This window comes from Beta vulgaris, chromosome 1 (assembly GCF_026745355.1).
Source record: "Beta vulgaris subsp. vulgaris cultivar EL10 chromosome 1, EL10.2, whole genome shotgun sequence".
NCBI lineage: Eukaryota > Viridiplantae > Streptophyta > Magnoliopsida > Caryophyllales > Amaranthaceae > Beta > Beta vulgaris.
In genome coordinates, this window is record NC_079202.1 from 56824011 (window position 1) to 56848612 (window position 24602).

The window sequence follows — 24602 nt, forward strand, 5'->3', positions numbered from 1 at the left end:
GAGATCTAGAGAATAGAATATGATTCAAAAGTTAGATCTACATTGAACTCTTGAAGTGTGGAAGCTCCTAAATAAAATTAGCAAACCACTCCAAAATAATTAAAGCAGCAAACTACTCTAAACCATAATGATATAGTATTAGTCAAAATCATTCAAAAAATATTATTTGAAAATAACATACTCTATAAAATAATCTTTTACAAAAGGTACATGCGTGGTGCTTGGGCATCCGTATGCAATCCGTAAAGATGAGGTTAGGTGACTAAGATTCGTGTGACACGGTTATTAAAGACAAAAGTTCCAGTTAATTTTAAGTGTGATCTTTTGGTGCTTAGTGGAAGTATACAGTGAGTGGAGTTATTTATATGGCAAATCATTGTAAGTTGTAACATGGTACGCGGAATTTATAATTTCCTCTTCGGGTCCCCCAAAAACAATGCAAGAGATGATTTACCCAAGTACACTGAAAATGATCCATGCAACATCTTTATTTTCACAATAATATACTCTCTCCGTCTCATAATATAGTGCTTGCATTCCTCTTTGGATGTCCCAAAATGTTATGCCTATTTCTTTTTTATCAATTTGTTTGGACTAAATTATCTTTCATTTCTACATAAAACTTTCCAAAATACCCCTACTTTCTTCTAAAATATGTGCCCCTATTTATTATTTTACACCATTCCAAGGTATATTTATTACTCTTTCATTTTATTTTAAAGGAAAAAGAAGAAAAAAACTAGTTCCAAGAAAAAAATACCCAATAAACATTTACTTAAATATATATTTTTGTGAAATCCTAAAACTCTTTCCATTTTCCTTAATTCTTGTGAAAAATTAGAAGTGAGCACTATATTATGGGACAGAGGGAGTAACTTTTAATATAACACAATTAAACTCAGGAAAATGTTTGAGTAACCCTTAGGGTTGCCAACCCTCTTAGACACATTAGAATAAAATATTGATATGTATGTAATAAATGAGGAGAGAAGAGATATAAAAATAATATTTTAATGTATTCCTAACCAATGAAAATTCAATAATAAGAGGGTTGCCAACCCTTAGGGTCAGTAGGTCATACTCCCTCCGCTTCTATTTAATCGCAACAATTCACTTTTCACGCTTGTCGAGACGTAACTTTGACGGTTAATATCTACTATAATATATGTGTAAAAATTATAAAAAGTTGATATTACAAAAGTATTTAACGAGATAAATCTAACAAGATTCCACTTGGCTATGTTTTTCATTATGTATAAAGTTCAAATCTTAGTCGAAGTACATACTATGAATAGTGCAAAATGTTGAATTGTTGATTGTTGCTCTCGATCAGATGAACACGTGGAGTGTGCATAAACTGGCTCTATTTCAGATAAATTTTTTCCAAAAATTTATGTGATCAAAAGGTATTTAGAAAAGTATTTAAACATATGCATATGACAAATAACATTATGCGAAGATAAAAGACAGTTTTAATAATCAAAGAAAAATAAGTTACCAAACATCTTCGAATCGTAATAATACTAACTTGTACAATACTACTATCATTTCAATCATGACTTCCAATTGAAAAGGGTCAGTATTCTACTATACTAATTAATGTCCTAAGAACTAAAAGAGAGTGATGTTTAAGACAACAAGAGTAACGTAGCACGCATATAAAAATTGAGACAATAGTAAAGACAAAGGAAGATACAAATTATTTGTATCAAGAACTTTAGGTCGTATAATTAAGAAAATTACTTCAAGAAGAGGGAATCCTATCATATGTGTCATTGTCATAGTGTGAAAAAGCAAATATACCAACGATGAAGCCATATAGCACCGCTATTTAAGGGGCTATGTTCCAAATATTTGTACCCTTAATACTATAGTCTATGCTCGTGAAACTCCCACCACTTTTATTTTATGCAAGTACTTAAATAGTTAAATTAGTAATGTTAACTATAGAAATCACCAAGGAAAGTGTCCCTCCCTAAAAGGAGTTCTTCGTACAACATGAGATATTTTACTACCAATGAAAACAGACGGATGTAACTAAGGATGTCTTGGCCTAGTAGTAAAGATTGAGGTGCTGTAAACGATAGGTCACAACTCACAAGTTCGAATTCCCCCTTCCCTTCTTTGTACTTTATACCGCCTTCGTGGCTCATATGAAACAAAAAAAAAAATTGAAACAGGCGGATGTTATACATCTCAATTCTCATGTTATGAACTTGGAGTACTTGTTGGTGACAAGATTTTTTGAAAATAGACTTCAAAGCTAGGGTTGGATTCCAAATCTTTTTGTTAATGTATGGGAGTATAAAATTATATGTTTAATTTTATGGTGGAATTTTGTGTTAGTTGCCTTTGACTCTTTGCGATAAATATTGTTTCTTTTTACCGAGAATTAGATATTGATACTAATATATGATCGAGTCAATTGTATAATAGTGTATGTGCACGTACATATAACTAATTTATTTATTTATTTAATGACTTAATTTAGTAGATAATATTACATTATTGTATGGACAAACTACAAAATTTAATTAACTTTAAAATTAGAAATAGAATAAAAAATATTAAAGAATCAGTAGAACAATTCGAGAATTAGGAAACTAATAAGAAGAAGAAAGTATGACATATCATATACCTTATAGGACTAAATATTGATGTCGTGTAATTACTTTTTAAGTTGAGTGATATACTGTGCCGCACTATGATCAATAATATGTATTTATAACGATCATTAGCTATCATAAATTATGTCCCTTTATAAATCGAAAGGACACATTAAGATTTTAAAAGATATATATCCAGACAATTAACCAACAAATTATAATCTTGATAATAAATTTATAAAGTTTTTTTCTTGACAAAGAGTGTCTCCCCTAATTTGAAAGCATTTCTCCCCTCCACATACCAAAGGGACAAACAAAAAGATAGATAATGTTGTTCAAGATCTAAATAATTAAACCCTACCATAAAAGAGATATCTAGATATATTTTATAAGCTACTAATATATACAAGGACCATACAATAAATATAGTAGGACATACTGACCCAATTAAATATTATAATTCCATAGTAGTGGCAATAAAGCAACAAATATAACCCTTTTTGATTGAAAATTATAATTGGTACGTACTTAGAACTTGGAAGAAAGATAGGAATATCAGAATATATATGGGATAGATAAGAATATTGAAAACAAATTTTGTGCCCATAAGGCCATAATTGTTAATATACTCAAAGGATGCACCGAAGACCCCCCACATTAATTTAGATTTTAGATCGTACATATCCATAGCAACGATAAATATATATATGCGTCGACAAAAGGACATAACAGATATACTTCATGTTCTTTCATTCCATATTACTATCTGAAATACTAGCTAGGTCACTAAATTGATTGAGGTGAGGATGTGCAAATTGCAGATTGCAGAAGAACACTATTAAGTTCGAACTTGTAGCTATATGGAGTAATTATTGACGCTAGACAGTGTTTTAAACTATAATTCAGGGGGATTACTTGTGAATTAGCATTACTTTAAGCAAATTATAACCGTCCACTGGACATTCCTAAGTATCTTAAGGAAGAAAATGATACTAGTTTTTAGTGAGTGCTTTCATCATATACCATATTCATGCATGGTACACTCAAGGCTATTTGCTGTTCATTTGGAGCTCTACATATTATGTAATTATACTCATTTTGAAGTTTCAAATGAGCAATAAGAAAAAAAAAATCCGGGTGTGATAAACTTTCCGGAGTTTAGTTTATCGAAGTTCTTGTTTAATTGAAAGAAATGAACTCACCTTTCAAAAGAAAAAGAAAAGAACTCAAATTCCAAGACTTTACTCACCCATGGTATGAACTATGTGACTATGTGAGTTTTAGGTGGAGAAAAAGCTAGTGTGAAAAAATATGATAAGTCTAAGAGCTCAATTTATAGATAAATTTGTAGCAAATAAACAATTGTATCCCTAATAATCTATCCATTGAGAAAAAAAAAATTAAAGTTGCCTCTTTAATTTATTTATTATGAGCACGCGACAACTAGAGCATTGAACCAAAAGGAGAAAATAATGACTTTTTCACCCGAATTGACACGGGTAAAGATCCGATTGATGCTGGTTATTGGTCCCATGCATGGATTAGGGAAGCAAATAAACCGATCATAATGATCTTCAATTCTTTCCCATGCATGTCTTCCTCAAAATATCTCCATAGTAAGACCTAAGCTCCACCACACCTCTTCACTACCCCTTTGCCCAAACTAAGAGCATGATCACATTGTAGAGATTGGAGTAATATTGTATGTAAAATGATAGAAGGGACTTTTACTAGTCTTAGGTTTGTATTGTAAACACTACATCATATATTGAATGTCAGGGTTAACCTAATCAGGTTAACACAATTATTCTCCACACTTGTACATGGTATCAGAACCTAGGTTCAATTAATATTGTATGCAAAACTCTTACTCTCTTTCGCACTATGTCGTGCCGCTGCACCTTTTCTCACCCCGTTCCCTTTTCTCTGTTCCTCCATGCTTTTTTCTAAGGTTTGTGGATGGTAGTGGCAGTTTTGAAGTGGTAGATGTTTTTCAGATAGGTGGCTTGCTTAGTAGGGGTGCATGTTGATTTCTATTGGCGGTTGGGTGGTCTTAGATGGGTGATTGTGGCGTTTAGTTGCATGGTACTGATTGTTGGGGTGGAGGGGTAAGGTGGTAATGAGGTTGCAGTGGTGGTTAAGTGGGAGGGCTGGTGGTTGAGTGGTTGGGTCAAGTGGTAGTGGTGGTTGGGTGGTCAAGGAGATGGTCAATGTGAGTCAAAGAAAGGGTAAGTGAAACCTTAGGGAGGTACGGTGTGGTATGATACTAGAGGACTTTGGAGGTAAGAAGAGAAGGGTGTCATTAATGGAGTAAACAAACAAGTAAAGGAATATAATCAAGTAACTTGATTCCCTTACCCGTTCCAAATAACCTCTAACCAAACACCCCTTAGTCTTCCTTCCTCTCACTTCCTTTCCTTCCATTTGAATCGCTTATAATTTTTTTACCAAATATAAGAAAGTCTCATTTTTCTTTTCATTTCCTTTATTTTCCATCCAATTCCTCCCTACCAAACATAGTGTTATGGTGGTGAGTAAAGGCGTAAATTGATGAACAAGGTGTAAAGTCTAAGTTCAATCTAAACTAATTTGGACTTAAACATTTGAATCTAAATGTGATCCAAACTTATCACAAGTCTTGTCCGATCAAAATGAAATTTCTCAAGTACAATCTAATGTCGCCGTATGAAATTCTAATTTGTTTGTTTTATTTTAGCCCCAATATAGAGAAAGAAAACTTTAGACTCAAGATTTTTGGACTCCAAATGATTAAGTCGAATGTGTCATTCTTATTTTTAAGGGGCAATCTAGTTTGTCACCCATCCCGTGTATTTTCTTGATTCTGAAACCATTCCATATTTTTTTCCGACTAGTCCTATTTGGCAAGTCTTTATGGGACTTGATTGTATTGAAGAAGTTATCCTCATGGCGGCCAATAAATGTGGAGCAATATGTAGCGATTAAGTAGAATTAGGCACATATGGTGCAAAACCCTTCCCCCTAAAACCCCCTTATCTCTTTTGTATGAGTGAAAAATAGTCTAATAAAATAAAACAATATAAAGGTGCATTCATCGAGTCAGAGCGAAATTTGCCTTAGCGAAAATGGTGTTGATTGAGTGAAAGGGACACTTTTTTGAAGGGGAGACTGAAAAGGACATCGCTCAACAAATTAATGTCATTCTAACAATTTTTTTTTTGACGGGCATTTAGCAAGTCGAATAACCATTTAGATAATATTTTAAAGTTTAAATATAATCAACATATTTTACGGAGTAAAAATCTCATTTTAGTTTAAAACCAAAAAAAAAAAAACTCAACTATAAAATTAAATCCCCTAAATTCAAGGACAAAAATGAAGTACACCATAGTCAATCAAACCACCCAAAAAAGCCCTTAAAAATCACAATTTGGTAAAGCTATACACCAAAATGATGTTAGTTGAAAACAATTACTATGAGATTGACTTCTTAAGCAACCACCTTTAGTTTCCAACCACTACATGGACTTAATAAGTAGGAAAAAATTGCACGAGAAATTGTATCATCCTTATTTTTCAACTTTATTAGATGAAACCTCTCTCAAAAATAGATAAAGAAATCTTGGAGTATTCTGTTTTTTGGTGCTAAATTGTTTTTAAGTAGGTATATATGCTTAATTATAGTGTTTTAACTTTATCAAAAACGAAAAATGTGATTCAATTAAATTAGTTCCTATTCAATTGGAATTAGATATTTCTCCAACATATCTAGCGGCACAAATTTAGTGGTGGAAAGTTTCTTACTTGGAAGTTAGGCAAGTACCAAGTAGGCTTTTCCTCCCATAGTTTCAAGAGCTCAAACGTTCGGAAATTTAAACCTAGTCTGACTTACCACATTTCTCCATATATTAATCCTATTCTTTAGAACCACTTGCACTTTTTAATTACTCCAGGTTAAATATCTCTTTTCTGGTACGTTTTTTCTCTAATTTCCATTGAAAAAGTACAAATTTTGCCTTTATTTCTCGATATACAAAAAGACTTTATCCTTTATTATAAACAAAAGAAGATGTTATCGACTCATAAAACTATAAGTATATATATTACAATATTAGGTATGAGATTTTTACTATACTATAAAGAAATTTTTGATAATATTGATAACCTCTAAAAAAAAAAGAGTATTGATAACACTAATCGAAACATTTATAGATAAAATCGAAAATTAATCAATTAATTGAAAGTCCTCAACATTTGCAATATAAGTTAGCATCTAACAAATACAAATCGATTTGGATAAAAATAAAGCTTCTTCAGGAAAACTACTACGTATTGATAATATAATAAAATATAAAGTATGTGTAATCGTAGTCGATGTGTAATTAACGGAAAATCAATACATTCGAACGTGTACGGTTTCATTCAAAAAAAAGATAAAATTAGATTAATATAAAAACATTTGTCAATTAGTTTTATAAATTAATAAAAAGGGTATTAAAGCTAATAATAATATATACAATATATAGGTTTCTCAAAAAAAAAAAAATATATACAATATATAAAACTCAAAGTATTGCAATTCTAAAATTGATAAATTATACTTCTTTAGTTTTTTTTACTTGCATCATTTCCCTAAATCTAAAATAAATTACATATTACTTGGACCAGCTCTCTTTATCCCTCTCAAAGTAATTATGCCATATTATATAATACACGTTCAAAATAACGAACGAGATTTTATTTAATTAAACACGATATAAAAATGTTCAATTTTAGCCTCTAATATACGTATCGACGTATCATATAGCTTCTACTTAAAAAATTCATATCGAATTTTATAGAAAAATACTTTCTTTGTAACCTAATAATTTCGACAAATAACCAAGGATGTCTTGGCCTAGTGATTAAGATTGAGGTGCTGTGAACGGTAGGTCACATGTTCGATTCTCTCTCATCTTCTTTGTACTTTGTATCGCTCGTGGCTCATATGGATAAAAAAAAAATTTCGACAAATGATTATTATTTATGAAGTATAAAATATTCATTTTGTTTGTTTATCTTGTTACAAAGTAAGGAGTAAACTTGTGTGATTTATATAAATCGGCAAAGAAGAAACTTTAGTGTGAGCTCACATAATATATGTGGGCATCATTTTGAGGAAAAGCAGTAAACATTATACACCAAAGCTTTCCCTGTTGCATGGAACTCTGCCCTACTATTTGCACTACCTTCCAATCTACATATAATTTTTCAGAAATTTATCTATCTTTAAGATCAGATTTGAGTACCAGAATACTTCACCCATACTACTTTCTCTCTCTTCTCCCACTACCACATTTATAAAAACCCCATTTTTTGGCATTGAAACAAACAAACAACCCAGAAAAACAGAGAAAAGATAGAAAAACAGAGAAGAATGGAAACAATCTCAGTTTCCAAACTAATAACACTCTTCTTTCTGAGCTTATTTCTGGGTTTTAAGTTCACACATTCTACTGAAATTACTTATGATAATAAAGGTATTATCATTAATGGCCAACGAAAACTCCTCATTTCTGGTTCAATTCATTATCCCAGAAGTACCCCTGAAGTAATTCTCTCTCTTTCTTTCATTTTACTAAAAAAATTTAAATTTTGTGATATGGGTTTTTTTTATCAAGTTGATTTTATTAATGGGTGTGTTTTATTTTTCAAAAATTTGGTTGTTAATTGCAGATGTGGGGAGATCTTATAAGGAAAGCTAAAGTTGGAGGATTAGATGTTATTGATACTTATGTTTTCTGGAATGGGCATGAACCTTCTCCTGGAAAAGTATGGTTTTTTTGGATCTATATTTTCTCTGCTTTTTTCACTAACTTTACTTTATTTCAAAAAGTATGAAGTTCTGATATGGTGGAAATTTTTTAATTTGAAATTTGCAGTATCATTTTGAAGGGAGATATGATTTAGTGCGCTTCATTAAGACTGTTCAAAGAGTTGGGCTTTATGTTAATCTCCGCATTGGTCCTTATGTTTGTGCTGAATGGAATTTTGGGTAATATATTTTGTTGTGAAATCATTTCTATGAGTAATTTTTGTGGGTATATTTTCTTGTTTTATTTTACATAATTTCATGACATTTAGAAATAATTTGCTCTGTTTTTTCTCTTCAATCTGATGCAGAGGTTTTCCTGTATGGTTGAAGTATGTTCCTGGAATCAGCTTCAGAACAGATAATGAACCATTTAAGGTCCTAATTTTATTTTATTTTCATTTTTACATACTTTTGAAAAAAAATCATCTTTTTTTAGGTAGGTCTCTTTGTGATTTCAGTAAAAATTTATTGATCCATGTGCCCTTTATTTAATTCTTTTTTCCATTTTTGGGTTTTTACTGTTTTGATCATACAGAGAGCAATGCAAGGTTTTACTGAGAAGATTGTTGGGATGATGAAAAGTGAGAAATTATTTGCATCACAGGGTGGTCCAATAATCCTCTCTCAGGTTTTTATGTCATAAATTTTCTCTCTTAACATATTTAGCTTTTTGCAGTTATATGTCTATTTTTATATGCATCAAATTTCACCTGTATATTTCCTGTAAAATGAACTTTTTATTATTATTACTCTTATGTAACATGAGAGTATATAAAAAAGGTAGAAGATTGTATGGTCCATTATGTGTTTACATCTCACATGATTTGAACATATTTACTAGATTGAGAATGAATATGGGTCAGAGGTTAAGGAGTTTGGGCCTGCTGGTAAGGCATACATAGACTGGGCTGCAAAAATGGCGGATGGATTGAAAACCGGAGTCCCATGGTTGATGTGTAAGGAAGATGATGCTCCGGAGCCAATGGTAAGATACGGACCTTTGAATTGGCTGATATTTTACCATATACTACCTCCGTTTCATATAAATCTACACACTTTGACATTTTACACTATTCACAAATTGCACTTTGACCCTCGTTTGTGATTTATACGTGAATAAAAACATAGTCATGTGGGATCTTGTTAGATTCGTATTAGTATGTATTTTATTAGTATGTACTTTTTATAATTTTTACAAATACAAAACTAAAAATATATGTCCTCAAAGTTTTGCATTGGCATGCGTGAAAAGTGTAAGTGTGTAGATTAGATTGAAACAGAGGTAGTACTACCTTGATTAGATTCACTATTAAATATTATTCCTGCTGTCCTATAATCAATACAGTTTCATTTGCTTATTCCAAAGTCAAACATCAAATAGTTTGACCATAGATTTTCATCAATATACAAGAAAATAGTGATATGTGAGTTTTGTTAGATTCATCTTAATATATAGATTCTAAACATTATTTTTTTTCTATTAATACCTATTTAAGATATTAGTGGTCAAAGTTGTGTAAAGAGACCGTGGAAAAAGCAAATGAGAACTTTACTATGAGAAAATGAGAGTATAATTGATGAAGCATTTGATTGATCTTCTTTGCACCTCTTGGCAACAGATAAACACTTGCAACGGTTTCTATTGTGATTATTTCACACCTAACAAACCAAATAAACCCAAGATGTGGACCGAGGCTTGGAGTGGATGGTAATCAAAATTTGTTTTTACAACTATATCCTTAATTTCTTTGTAGTCATGTTTTCAATTCTTCATTCTTTCTCTATTAACATTCTTTTATTGTCACTTGTAGGTTCTCTGAATTTGGAGGTCCAAATCATGAGAGACCAGTTGAAGATTTAGCACTTGCAGTTGCTCGTTTCATACAAACCGGTGGCTCATATGTCAACTACTACATGGTTAGTAACTACTATCTTATGAACACCCTCTACTTCATTTACTGATTGATACTACAATGTTAGTCCCAGGTTTTCCCTCTATTATTGATATGTGATGTTCACTGCTGACAGTACCATGGTGGAACCAACTTTGAGCGAACTGCTGGTGGACCATTTATTACAACTAGTTATGATTATGATGCCCCAATTGACGAATACGGTAATAATTTTGAGCTTGCATAACACAACCATGAACAATATCTTATTGTCTTGATGGTTTCATTCTATTTCACTTGCTCTTGATTGGATGAGCTCTTGGGCTTTCACTTTGCATTCCATAATCAAAGCAATCTAGTTAGTTCAGGCTTATATGCATCTTGACATTGTATACATAATTTACTCATGTGTTCTATTCCATTGGAACATAATGTCTTTTTTGTTGTCGATATATATTGTGGTATAGCATTGCTTTTACATAAAAATAACCCTTTTATTCTTTTTTGTTTTTATAATATTTTACAGCTTGGGGTTTTATTGTTATCCAACGACTTCCTTCCCCATAGAGAAGATCGATTCCCCAAGTAATTTCTTTCTCTAGAGGAAGATTATGTCTTTTAAACCCTTTTAAGTATTCATTACAAAGAACATAATTGGATGATAGATACCATGACTTTCCCCTGCACCAAACAGTGCCTAAGAGGTGCATAACGATAGTGTGTTGATTCTTTCCCAGAAAACTCTCTTTATGCCCTTACTAGTAAGAAGATTGATGCTTGGTAACCTATAGTCTTATTACTTGTGATTATCTAATCTCTTCTTAATCAACATATTGTTGTACTCGGGTTTAATTAGGCAACCCAAATATGGGCATTTGAAAGAATTACACACAAATATGGTAACCTATAGTCTTACTACTTGTGATTATCTAATCTCTTCTTAATCAACATATTTTTGTACCTCAGGTTTAATTAGGCAACCCAAATATGGGCATTTGAAAGACTTACACCGAGCCATCAAGCTTTGTGAACGGGCATTGCTCTCTTCGGATGCTAAAGTTACATCATTGGGAACTTATCAGAAGGTTGGTTTCATACTCCGTGATCCCCTGTTTTCAGCATCTTATCACTTTTGTTGTTTTGATTGATAAATAACAAGTACTTATACAGGCTTATGTCTTCTCGGGTCGGGGAACTTGTGCGGCTTTCCTCTACAACTACCATTTCACTAAATCAGCAAGGGTGACATTCAACAATGAGCACTTTGAACTTCCTGCTTGGTCTATTAGCATACTTCCTGATTGCAAACACTCTGTCTTCAACACTGCTAAGGTAAGTAGTAAGAGTGTTGCTGTTCCTATGACTTAGGGTGTGCTCTGTTCACCTTATAAGAAACAAGTTCAGGTCTACTAAGTTTAGATAAGGTCCTTTAAGCTCTGATAACTTACAAATTAAGATCTAACAAGTTCCAATAAGTTTAGATAATTTTAGAATACAAGTTCAGCCAAAATAAGGCAAAGAGAACGCACCCTTTATTTGAATCATAACTCTCGATTGACAAGGCTTCTTTTCTTTTATTATCTTAGGTCGGAGTTCAAACCTCACATATGCAAATGTTACCAACCAATTCTCGGTTGTTGTCATGGGAGATGTATGATGAAGATATTTCTTCTCTGGAGGAGCGTCCAACAATGACAGCTGTCGGACTTCTAGAACAGATCAATGTCACTAGAGACAGCAGTGATTACCTTTGGTACATGACCAAGTAAGCCCCCCCTAAACACAAGAAGTTGCTCAACCTTCTTTTATCTTTATCTCACATTCCTTGAAGGAAACTAATTGTAGGAAATAGTATCCTCGAAATGATTACTTCAATTGTAAGTTTTTGACATCTTTCCATTATTTTAAACCAGTGTCCACGTCAGTGCTTCTGATTTGCAAGGAGCTCCAAGTCTCATGGTGGAATCAGCAGGGCATGCTGTCCATGTGTTTGTTAATGGAAAGTTTTCAGGTAACTTTTCACTTATATCTTCTAATGATGATCAACTAATTGAGTTGGTAAATGCCACACACATAAAATTGCCTCGGAGTTAAAGAGATTCTTATGGATGAAGCAGATATTAATAAAGCTACCCTTTGATGCAGGTTCGGGTTTTGGGACTAGAGAAGATAGGAGGTTTACTTTTAAAGGACCAGTCAACCTTCATGCAGGAATGAACAGAATTGCTTTGCTAAGTTTAGCAGTTGGTTTACCGGTATGATTCTAAGCCATCATAAGTCATAACTCATTCTGATGACTCAGTATTTACCTGCTTGGTGTTTAAAACAACTGATGAAAGAAAATTTACTGATTTTTACCTAAGAATGTCGGGCCACATTACGAGACATGGAAAACTGGAATTCTTGGCCCAGTTATACTGCATGGCCTTAGCAGCGGCAAGAGGGATTTAACATGGCAGAAGTGGTCATATCAAGTGAGTTGCATGCAAGATTAACATGTGGATTTGGATATTAAAGTTTACAATTAAAAAAATTTCAAGGCTGATATTTTTATATGGTATTAATAAACTAGTATATTTTGAGTGACAGGTTGGATTGAAGGGAGAAAATATGAAGCTAACGTCTCCAAATGAAGCTTCGTCTACAGAATGGATGCGTGTCTCGCTTGCTGCACAGAAAACTCAACCTTTAACCTGGTATAAGGTAAAGATGTAATTTTTTGGAACTTGGGAGCATTTTTAAGTACCTTAGTAAACTCCTCAGTGACGAGTATTTATCTTTTTGATGATAAAAATATAAGTTTTTTTTAAAAGAAAGAAAGGAAAAGGCTTGTGCTGAACATCGGAGTTGTATTTTTGCAGGCTAACTTTGATGCTCCTGATGGGGTTGAACCATTGGCTTTAGATATGGAAAGCATGGGTAAAGGTGAAATCTGGATCAATGGTCTGAGTATTGGAAGATATTGGACTAGTTATGCAAAGGGAAACTGCCAACCATGTAACTATGGTGGAACATACCGTCAAACTAAATGCCAATCTGGCTGTGGTCGCCCAACCCAAAGATGGTAGTGTACTGAACATTTTAATAACGCATACTAAAGGAAACAACATAAATGGCTAACTAGTTCTCGATCTTACATATTGTGATGTGTATTGACAATATTACCCCTGTGTATCTAACCCGAACTAGGTTTTTTTATTCATGTCAATACATAGGGTGTTAGATTGAGAACTAGTTACCCATTTAGCTAACTTATTGAAAGCTGATTGTTAGCCGGATCGGTTTCTTCAAGATTCCTTAATATGTTGTTAATCTTTTGGCTTTTAGGTACCATGTTCCTAGGGGTTGGTTAAAGCCAAGGCAAAATCAAATGGTCATCTTCGAGGAACTAGGTGGAGATGCATCAAAGATCTCTCTGATGAAGCGATCAGTGTCACGTGTTTGTGCAGATGCATTTGAACACCATCCAATGGTCGAGCACTGGCGGTTAGATTCCAATGGCGAGCAAGAGATAATTCACCAGTCCAACATCCGCTTGCATTGTGGACCAGGACAGTCAATCGCATCCATCCAATTTGCAAGTTTTGGAACACCATTGGGAACCTGTGGAAGTTTCGTCAAGGGATCATGCCACTCTGAGAACTCCCAAGATGTCTTAGAGAAGGTACATTTATATACATACATATATATGCTAACAATACATGTCAGTGGCATACTTTGGTAATTATTGAGAAAATAACTTGCCAAAACAACCCCCTAATTCTCTGAGAAATATCTGAAACCGAACAATATCGCCATAATTACAAAAATGCCAAACATACAACCCCCTGTTTGCATATATCAGATATAAATTAGGAAAAGCTCATTCAAATACCTCAATGTTACATGACCTTGCACTGCTAAGTGGTATCTTTTGGTTAACCCAAATTTCTTTCTTGATGCAGCTTTGTGTTGGCCAGGAAAGATGCTCAGTTGCTATATCCAACTCAAACTTTAAGGGAGATCCATGTCGTAACGTGTTAAAACGACTAACAGTTGAAGCCATATGTTCCTAAGCACATGAAACCAACCCACATTCATGATAAAGCCGTATCATGTAAAGAGTTTAACCACAATTTATCTGCATATATCAAGCTTACAAGGAAGCGGAAAAAGGAAGACGGAGATAAATAATAGTCGAAGACTATCAAAGGTGTCTATAAGCAGCATTTTATTATTGTGGAAAGGGATGCGCGTGAGTAAACTATACAGCAAGGTGCTTGTGTATAGTAGCCATTCCCTTGCCTTTTATTAGGGAATGGGATTCAAGTGAAGGGGTCGATCACTATATTATTCTGAGTACTAATTATGTGCTCTTGGATAAGAAACTTAGTATTAGTGGTTGTTTCTACTAGAGCTATTCTTGATTACTATTTATATATATGCTTTGAGGAGTAGAGAACTTAGAAGTCCGTGTTTGCTTTTACAAGATCTTGCTGCGAATGAGGGGGTATTTCGGTTTTTTTTCTTCTTTTGGTTCTTTATGTCGTGTTTTTCGTAGTATTGTATGTGATTAAACAAATTTGTTTTTCTTGTTGCTCAAGCTGATGCAAGTATGAATTGAATTTGTTCGTTTAAAGCTGAATTGTACAGCGTTTTGGTATTTGCCATGAAAGTGGTAGACAAATACAGATATGAGATATCAGCAGCAAAAAAGTCAGAATGCAGAAAAGAGTGGGTGAATAAGCATCATTTAGGAGCATAACTTCACCGACAGTCGACAGATGTCTTATTTAAGCTGAATAAAGGAAGATTCTTTACTTGTGTGGCTTCAAGTTTAGTGAGATTGCACCTTCATAACAAATGGACATGAAGAATACGATGCCCACAAAGATGGATAGAGGTGATCACGATTCCCCTATTATTTAACAAATAAGAATTCACTTTTGAACCTAACCAAAGACTCCTGAAGTGACAGACATTGCCGGACTTCAAGTCGGAAACTTCTTAATCGGGTCCGAATATCATTATAAACGCTTGTTTCTCGAATCTGTGTCCGTTTCTCCGTTTCCCGTACAACATAGATCAGATGCTTATATACCAGTTGTAAAAACCAGAAAATTCTCGTTATCTGGTAATCATCAAAACATCAAACAGCCAGTGGTACTCTTTATAGAGTTTTATGAAAACAATGCTCTTTTAATGGGCCTTCGCTTCCAATTCAAGAATTAAGAAAGGGCATACCTTAGTTTAGAAATTATAATATCATACACTTTTAACATGAAAACGGAGATGCGAGATCTCGCACGATAGGAATTAGACGATGAAGCTATACTAGAAAAATCAGAAACCGAAAGCAAGGGAGTTACTCGATATCAGGAACAGGAGGATGGGAGGAAGCCCGCCCTTGCAGGGTCCACCCCTGCATATTACCACCTCCGACCGAGCCTGGTTTTACCTGTTAAGATTTCTTCATTCATCTAGGAACAACTATACTCATACGGTCATGACAAGTTGATTACACACAACACAAAGTATGTTATTCACTATAAATTGTCTTTCAGAACAACCATAAGAATGCATTGTCATCCAAAGTTAAATCATACAAGCATACATAGTTCAGGATCTGGTTGAGCATTAACATAAGAAAGCAATAAACTCGTCGTTAACTTCATTAGACAGCTCAGGAGGTAGTAGCAACAGCCACATGCTTCTCTACCTTCTCAATGAGGGCCTCTTTCCTCGCACCCACAACCCTGTCAATTTCCTCCCCATTTTTGAAGAAAACAAAGGTCGGCATGGCATCAACCTTAAACTCCTCAGCAACAGTCTGCAAGCAACAATTTACAAAACAAAATTCAAGAGACTGCATAGTTGAACAAAAACGGAGGTTGCATTGAAACAATTGTGCTTCGAGAATAAATTACCTTCAACTCATCAACATCAACTTTGAGAAAGATTGCATTTGGGTGCTTCTTAGCCAAATCAGCCAGAATTGGTGCGATGAAGCGGCATGGCCCACACCATGAAGCCGTGAAATCAACCACAACCTACCATAACATTCATCAAATCAAAATACAACCTTGGGTTTTTAGTCAAACTCCCTAACTCAGTAATCCTAACATTACACATCACCAGTAATGCAACAACAATGCCAACAGTGAAATCAACCACAACCTACAGTAACATTCATCAGATCATATCAAAACCTCGGGTTTTTAGTCAGCACTCCTAACCCACTAATCCTAACATTACGCCCACCAGTAATGCAACAACAACGCCAACTGTGAAATCAACCACAATCTACCGTAACATTCATCAGATCATAATACATCCTCGGGTTTTCTAATCCTAACATTACACCCCAGCAGTGATGCAACAACAATGCCAACCGTGAAATCAACCACAACCTACTGTACCATTCATCAAGATCAAAAAACAACCTCGAATTTTTAGTCAACACTCCCTAACCCACTAATCCTAACATTACACCCCACCAATGATGCAATAACAACGCAACAACGCAACCGTGAAATCAACCACAACCTATCATAACATTCATCAAGATCAAAACACAACCTCGAATTTTTAGTCAACACTCCCTAACCCATTAATCCTACCATTACACCCCACCAGTGATGCAACAACAACGCCAACCGTGAAATCAACCACAACCTACTGTACCATTCATCAAGATCAAAATACAACCTCGAATTTTTAGTCAACACTCCCTAACCCATTAATCCTAACATTACACCCCACTAGTGATGCAACAACAACAAAACAATGCCAACACCTTAATCCCAATAAGATGAGGTCGACTTCATAAGACAAACATAACAAAACCCTAATTTAACAACATCAAAATCAAAGTGGGGCTCTTCAAATACTACTTTAAAATCATAACATAAAATCAACCATGAATTTCATAATAACCCCTTCTCATAAACTCAATTACATCACACACCCAATATAGATATACAGATATACAAACCTGTAATCCTTATACCTCCCATAATTCTCCACTTTTTTCGCAAATCTTAAATATTCATCATTCATCAGCTTATACTTTAATTAATCATAACATAAAACCCTAACCCATATCTCAAAATTTCAAGCTTTTACATTTGCACATCCATCAAATTAAAAAAAAAAAAAGCAACACCCAAAATTAATAATCCATACAATCAAATTTTACAAGCATAATTCATGATTACATCCCAAAAAAAATTATTAACACCCTAACCCACATCTGAAATTTGCTATTTATATTCACTTTAGTATTAAAAACATCACAAAATCAAAGTAAATATTCATTTCATCACCAAAAAAAACAAAGAAAAGATTACCAATTTTCCAGAGTTTTTGCCGTTCTCGAAGTGCTCATTCCACTGGTCAACGGCGTGGCAACCAATAACTTGATCTCCCATTTTTGTTATTAGTAAATTTCTCTCTCTTGCAAATAATTTTGTCGGCCAAATAAAATTTGCTCAAAGTCAAAATTCGAAGACGAAAGATGATATGAATGTATTTGCTTCGTTGCTCACATCTTCAACTATTTATTGTGGCGAAAAAGGTGTGGGCCTTTGAGTTATTGGGCTGGGCTTTTTTTTTAATTTTCGTGTATGCGAGTAATTATGAATGTGGTTTCATTTATGTACTACTAGACTACTAGTACTATCACATTTGGTCATTTGGAGAATATTTAGCTTTGACAGATAAAGAAGTGTTGAAAATGATTTTGATGTCTTTTTATTATGTTCTTTTTAGATTGGGTAAGTTTCACGCTTCTTAGGGTGTATTGTGTTCAAATTCAATTGATGAGTTTCGTGATAACTTACTCGCTCTTTATATGTATGCAATGCGTGTGAAATTAAATTAATTGGATATTTTTTTCAAAAAATTATTGTTTAGTTTAAACAAAAATTATTAAAAGAGACGGTCTAATTTTAATATAAAAGTAGACCTAGTTACTAAATGAATTAAACTAGTCACCAAATGAAATTAACCTACACACTATTGGGCTAATTCTCTTTTTAATATTGGGCTTACCATTGCCTAATTTTATTTTAAAAGTAGGCGGTCTCTTACAAGACAAACTCTAGTTTAAATGTGATTGTTTTTTTTTTCTTTTTGTTTCCCATTTTTTTCATTTAAATGAAGTAGGTACTTATCCTTTTTTTATTCTATTTTTTGGTATCTTCGTGTGTTGTCATATGACATATGATAGAGATTAATTTTATTAATAATATTATGCAAATTTTAATTGGCAACCAGTTATCTTATACTAAAGTAGAAACCATATTGAAAATTTTCTTGCCAAAAGTTTTTGTTTTATGATAAATAAATAAGATAATTGTTTATAAGAATTTGACCTATCTTCTCTATTATACATATTATATCTTTAATTTAGCTAAACTAGAATTTAGTTGATTATGGTATGACTTCAATTTGTAAAAAAGCATCATTACAATAGTTTTTATCGTCAAAACGTTGTTGACATAATATAGGAGAAAAATTATTAAAAATCATGTAATGGATCGGATATCTTAAAATTCAAAATAAAATCACCGAGACAATAATTTGGATCATCAAAACTAAATACCTAATTCTCTATTCATTTCTATTAAATTTTAAGTCATTAATCCCGAATATATAACATACGAAAAAAGATAGATATTTTTCATTAGTAAATTCGTGGATAGCATGGAGTCTAAACTAATTAATAATAATAATAACAATAATACTCGTGATCAAATGACTACCTTAGTTTTTTAATAGTTGCAACACTTGACTTTCATGTTTATTAACGCATAATTTTGACTAGTAACTAGTACTTTACCCGGGCATTCCCCGTATCAGTTACAATTATCAATATATTATTATTTATAAACTTCATAATTGATTTTATCAGTTTTGTGTAATTTTATCTAGTGCGAAATTGAAAAATGAAAGTTATGGCATGATAAGTTGTTTTAAAAGAAACGGGATAAAAATAACAATTTTAATATAATTGGAGTAAGATAAGGTTATTACCTTGATAACATTATGCCATAGGCGTGTTTTTGTGAAAATCGATTATATTTTGTCACCCAATTCAACCCCCCCTTTCTTGAGTGTCACCTTATACTCCAACAATTATCATTGAGAGCGCGAAGTTAATTGGGCGAGCTTGTTTTCAGTTCAACTTGGCAATACTTATAGCGGACACTAGGTAGCTACTTGAGTTACTAGTGTGAAAATCGTACACTTGAGTAAGGTACAAAGATGGCAATGTCCAAGACCCTAATCGGACCTGCTCAAACCTATCCTAATTGAAGGGTATGGGTCCTATTAATTTTTTGGACCCTATGGGTAAGGATATGGTATGCGTCTTGATACTATCGGGTAAAGATAGCGTAAGGGTCCACTTTCCAAATACTCATGCACTACCCATAGACCAAGCCAAACTTGAATATATATTTTTTAATTTAAAATGAATATATATATTTAATCTATAACAAATATAAGAAAACCCTTTCAGATAAAATAAAACCCTCAATCACTAACCATAGTCGCACTCTCAAAGTCTCATCTTACCAGTATCTTACTCATTCGCTCCAAACTATTTTCTTTATTCACATTTGGATCTATGAGACTTTTGGGATGCAGAAAAATTATGTATTCCTATGTAATATGATATTGTGTGTGTTAATTAACAACTTTGTATGTTGAATTTTGCTTAACAATTATTGTATATACATGTGAAAATATAAGCGGGAAATTTTTTGTTTTAGACTTATTATGGACCCTAGACCCTACCTATACCCTATCGGACCCTACAGGTAAGGGTCCTAAAAATATCTACCCTATGGATTGGGTTTTCGTCCAATAATTAGAATATGGGTAAGGGTCTAACCTTACCCTACCCAGACCCTACATATTACCATCCCTAAATTAAAATATTAGAGAAATCACTTTTTGTGAATTTAGTGGACATAAATCTCATAGTAGTTTTGTGCCTCCGTTGTTATTGATCAATGGTTCATCTAGTGTATCTTAATTATTCGATGTGAACATTTATTTCTCGTTAAAAAACGGTGTATATTACATATACTACCTCTGTTTTTTTAGTTACAATATTTGCTTTTTCACATTTGCCGAGACGATTCTTTGAACATTAATATCTCTTATTGGGTGTAAGTAAAAATTATAAAAATTTGATATTTGGAGTTGTCGCATTGAGACGAATCTAACAAGACCCCACTTGACTATGTTTTTTTTATATAATAATGCGAGATAGTTTATCAAAGTTGGTTGATGAATAGTGCCACAAACCAAATGTTGCAACTAAAAAAATACGGAGGTAGTATTGCTACACCTTTTTTAAGAAAACTGATTTTTGCAAGATAATTTAAATCACTCGATCCACATTCCTTTTGAGTGATAATGCAAACTAACAATTAATATCCTAAACTAGATCCGGATAATCTGCTAGCTTAATTCGATTAAACCAGACATTTGTAAACTAAATATCTAATCACACTAAATGACATATGATGTTTGTGATCCAAAACATTGATATTATGTTCACTACTAGCCACCACTCATGAATAGGAATATATGTAACTACATACTCATCTCACTTAAGCAATAATTCAAAAGGTTAATTTCTCGAATGCATTTTCGAGCGAATCTGTCCTCCTTGGAGGCATAAGGCATTGGAAATATTTTGGACAAATAATAGACATACCTTGACAAAGAAAATCATAAAATACCAATTTGAATCCACCCCTAATTTCGAGAACAAAAGTGATTACACAATGTATTATTCGCTATAATAGTATTAATTAAGTGTCATTATGCTTAATAAGCACAAAATGGAATGGTAATCCAAGGCCAATAGATACAAATAGACGCAATTTTGTTTGATTAAAGTACAAAAACATCAACATAAGAGAGCAACATTCGCTCATTATCAACTTCACCACCAACTTTCATACGTAGCATGCATGCATTCGTGCAGTGAGATAAATTAAGTTGGTAAATTTAAGCTGCATATTTCCTAATACGTTCGAGGAGGACATCTTTCCTAGCGCCCACAACCCTTTCTTCTTCTTTTCCTCCCTTTAGAAACACAAAAGTTGGCATGGCGTCAACTTTATAATCCTCAGCAACGGTCTATCAAAAAATAAAAGAGGGCACAAAAGATACATATTAGACGAAGAAATTAATGTGTTATTATTAGTTTCAACTGACAAGTGTTTATTTTATTCACTCTTGATTCAATAATACTCCCTCCGTCCCAAAACATAGTTCCCATTTCATTTTGCACAGTCTCCAAGACGTACCTTTGACCTACGTTATCTTTTATTTGTTATTAGTAAAAAATATAAAAAGTTGATATTACGAATTTACACATTGAGACGAATCTAACAAGACCCCTTATGAATATGTTTTTTTGTATACATTAGTAAAAATATTTGATCAAAATTTTTAAAATTTGACTCCCAAATAAAAATGAGAACTATATTTTGAGATGGAGGGAGTATAAGTAATTAAGTATATTACCTTCAACTGATCAACATCAACCTTGAGAAATATAACCTTATTACGGAACCTCTTAGCAAAATCAGCCAGAATTGGTGCGATGAAACGGCATGGACCACACCATGAAGCAGTGAAATCAACTACAACCTGCCATTGCATATCATTACATGGTATTATTAATTGGTCAGTATTCGAAGTTAAGGCCTTGGACTTTGCTTTGTTTCTATATACTACTCCCTCCGTTCCATTTTATAGTTTTTTTTGTTTGATCCATATGAGCCACGAATGCAATACAAAGTACAAAGAAGGGAAAGAGGGATTTGAACATGTGACATATAGTTCACAGCACCTCAATTTTAACCACAAGGTCATGACCTTCTTGGTTGTCCCATTTTATACTTCTCGTATTTCATTTCAGGTGTGTCAAAATATTGTTCTTATTTTTCTTGTTTCTATTTTTGAACATCACTTTTTACTTTCTCTCCACTTTTTCACATGGGTTTTTGATACGAGAGTTTAGGAATTGAAAAAAAAACGTTTTTTATCTTTTAAAATTTGATAATAGCTTGGATTGGTTCTAACTTTCTAAGGTTTCATTTTTTTAGAATTGTTTAACTAAGTCATTTATGTGGTACAAAGTATATTATTTCTATCCTAAAAGAGTCATAAATTCTTGGGTGTAACATGTACTGAGTACTGACCATATACAAGCTCATACGAGGTTTCGGCCATCCTAAAACGAATAGGAAGAAATAGTTCATTAAGCTTATATGTTAGTTATCTCTCACCCTTTCTTCCATGCGGAATAAGTTTATATGTGGTTAACACCTTCCCTCCATCTCTATCCCCTTCCTTACTCATATTAGGAGAGCCCCTTCACTAACCAATATGAAAGTGGTATGACTAATTTACAATATGAATATGAATTAGTACTATATATCAACATAATAATGGTATTTGATAGAGTATAGATACAAATGAGTTCGGATTTTCTAAAGTCTTAGTGAAACTCTACAAAATAGAATTATATCCAAGCCATATATAACTCTAAAGGATCCAAACACAGACACAGATGATATTCCAAAGAAAATTGAAAAGAAGGGTACCAGTTTCCCGGATTTCATGGCTTCGTCATATTTCTCATTCCACTGGTTAATAGTGTAGCAACTAACAACTTCTGACGACATTCTCTCTCCTCTTTTTTCAGTAGCCAAAACAATGCACAAATCAATTAATCTGAAAGTCAAGTAATGATTAACCTTTGTCTCAAACTCTTTCCATTTATTTATGCACGAAAAAGTTGTAAAATAGAGTGTGATGTGTGAATGGTTATGGGCCGCAAATCCATTGGGCTGGGCCTTCTTTATTATTCTTCCGTGACGTGCAGTTGTTTTGGATCATGAAATTCAGTTCTAGGAGTATTCTTTTTTAGAAAAGATGGGTTTGCATTTTCCTTTTTTTCTTTTCTTCTTTCTGTATGCAGCTGGGAGAATATTGAACTTTTTTTTTTGATAAGATTGTTTCTAACTTTGAAAGATAAACGTGATGCCCAAGTTGATTTCATTTATTCGTTTTATATGGAGTACATTGAACGATGTTTGAAAATCAGAGAATCAAGATAGCTTAATGTGTGTGACAGTTTTTTGGATGTGGACTAAGATAATTGCTAAGGCAAATTGGTCTTAGCATTAATTATGGGCCTATTCTCTTCGGTATAAAACAGTTGAACTGAACTGAACTGAATTGAACTGAACTGAAATGAATAGTGATATGTGAGAGTAAAAGTATCGTCCAGAGATGAACTGAACTGAAAATAAGTTGGGAAGAACATACCCCATGTTTTGGACGCATGAATCACCATCAATTTTGACTAATAGTTGAAATATCACTAGCTATTGGCTTGGAAACAACATGTATCATAAATGACAATAATAACATAGGAGATCAAAGATTCCGTCGGAGCTAAAGAATCTTTCATTTTAATATGACAAAGTTGGCCTTAGTAGTACCAACTATCAAGTATGACTTGTGTGCAATGAGTAGCACCACCTTTGGTTGTAACTATTTTATCTATATATTTCCTACTTTGCCCAAAAAAACTCCAACACTTTAGAAAACTAATATAAACTCTTGAAAAACAAGCTGTGAACGTGCTATAAGTATGAAAAAGGGTCATCAAAAGAATATATATAGTACACCACAAAGATAAAAGCGAAAATTAAACAAGAAATCAAACCCATAATTAAACCAAAACAAATAAAATCTATAAATTATAGAGAAAAAGGGTGAGTAACCTTAAGTTATATTTAATTAGAAGAAGACGACCAATAAAATAAGGTACAAAACATAAAAACTACCACAATAACTTGTGGGTATAAGAAAGAGATAAAAAAAAAAGTAATTTAATCATGTTTATCTAGCAATAGAAAGAAGGCTAAATAAAACAAAAAGATGAAAAAACATGTTATGTAAAATTGTCTTTAATAACACCAAATATGAAACTGGTTGATTGGGTGTAATAAGGAGCGAGCATCACCACCTTTAAAATGATAGCCTAAAGATCACTAACTCTTGTCATCGGTGCAATAATACATGCCATCAAAGACACTGATGTCCAAACAACCTGCAAAATCCTTAGCTCCGGCGTAATCTTTGGTCATCGAGGAGGTCAAATCGGATATGCACGCAATTAATGGAATAATTGTTGGAGACTCAAATGATGGATATATAAGCATGATAACTTATATGTTGTTCGCATTTATG

General features: G+C 33.1%; 3 protein-coding genes across 3 annotated transcripts; 1 reads left to right on the top strand and 2 right to left on the bottom strand.

The window, feature by feature from the left end:
* The first annotated feature begins 7752 nt into the window (after nt 1-7752).
* On the top strand, nt 7753-14955 carry LOC104889159 (beta-galactosidase 5). Its single transcript, XM_010674317.4, has 19 exons — nt 7753-8175; nt 8301-8396; nt 8507-8619; nt 8748-8814; nt 8975-9067; nt 9281-9424; nt 10059-10147; nt 10251-10356; nt 10468-10555; nt 11298-11416; nt 11502-11663; nt 11918-12096; nt 12245-12342; nt 12477-12586; nt 12695-12805; nt 12921-13034; nt 13193-13395; nt 13659-13995; nt 14276-14955. The coding sequence occupies exons 1-19, from the start codon at nt 8002-8004 to the stop codon at nt 14384-14386; spliced, it is 2514 nt and encodes an 837-aa protein (XP_010672619.2). The 5' UTR covers nt 7753-8001; the 3' UTR covers nt 14387-14955.
* An 873-nt stretch (nt 14956-15828) lies between these two features.
* Nucleotides 15829-17893, bottom strand: LOC104889150 (thioredoxin H-type 1). The gene is made up of 3 exons (XM_010674305.4): nt 17660-17893; nt 16238-16360; nt 15829-16140 (listed from the first exon to the last, which is right to left on the bottom strand). Exons 1-3 carry the CDS (start codon nt 17738-17740, stop codon nt 15994-15996), a joined length of 351 nt encoding a protein of 116 aa, XP_010672607.2. The 5' UTR covers nt 17741-17893; the 3' UTR covers nt 15829-15993.
* Nucleotides 17894-21087: 3194 nt separating this feature from the next.
* On the bottom strand, nt 21088-23106 carry LOC104889143 (thioredoxin H-type). The gene is made up of 3 exons (XM_010674300.3): nt 22946-23106; nt 21861-21986; nt 21088-21470 (listed from the first exon to the last, which is right to left on the bottom strand). Exons 1-3 carry the CDS (start codon nt 23024-23026, stop codon nt 21339-21341), a joined length of 339 nt encoding a protein of 112 aa, XP_010672602.1. The 5' UTR covers nt 23027-23106; the 3' UTR covers nt 21088-21338.
* Nucleotides 23107-24602: the final 1496 nt, after the last annotated feature.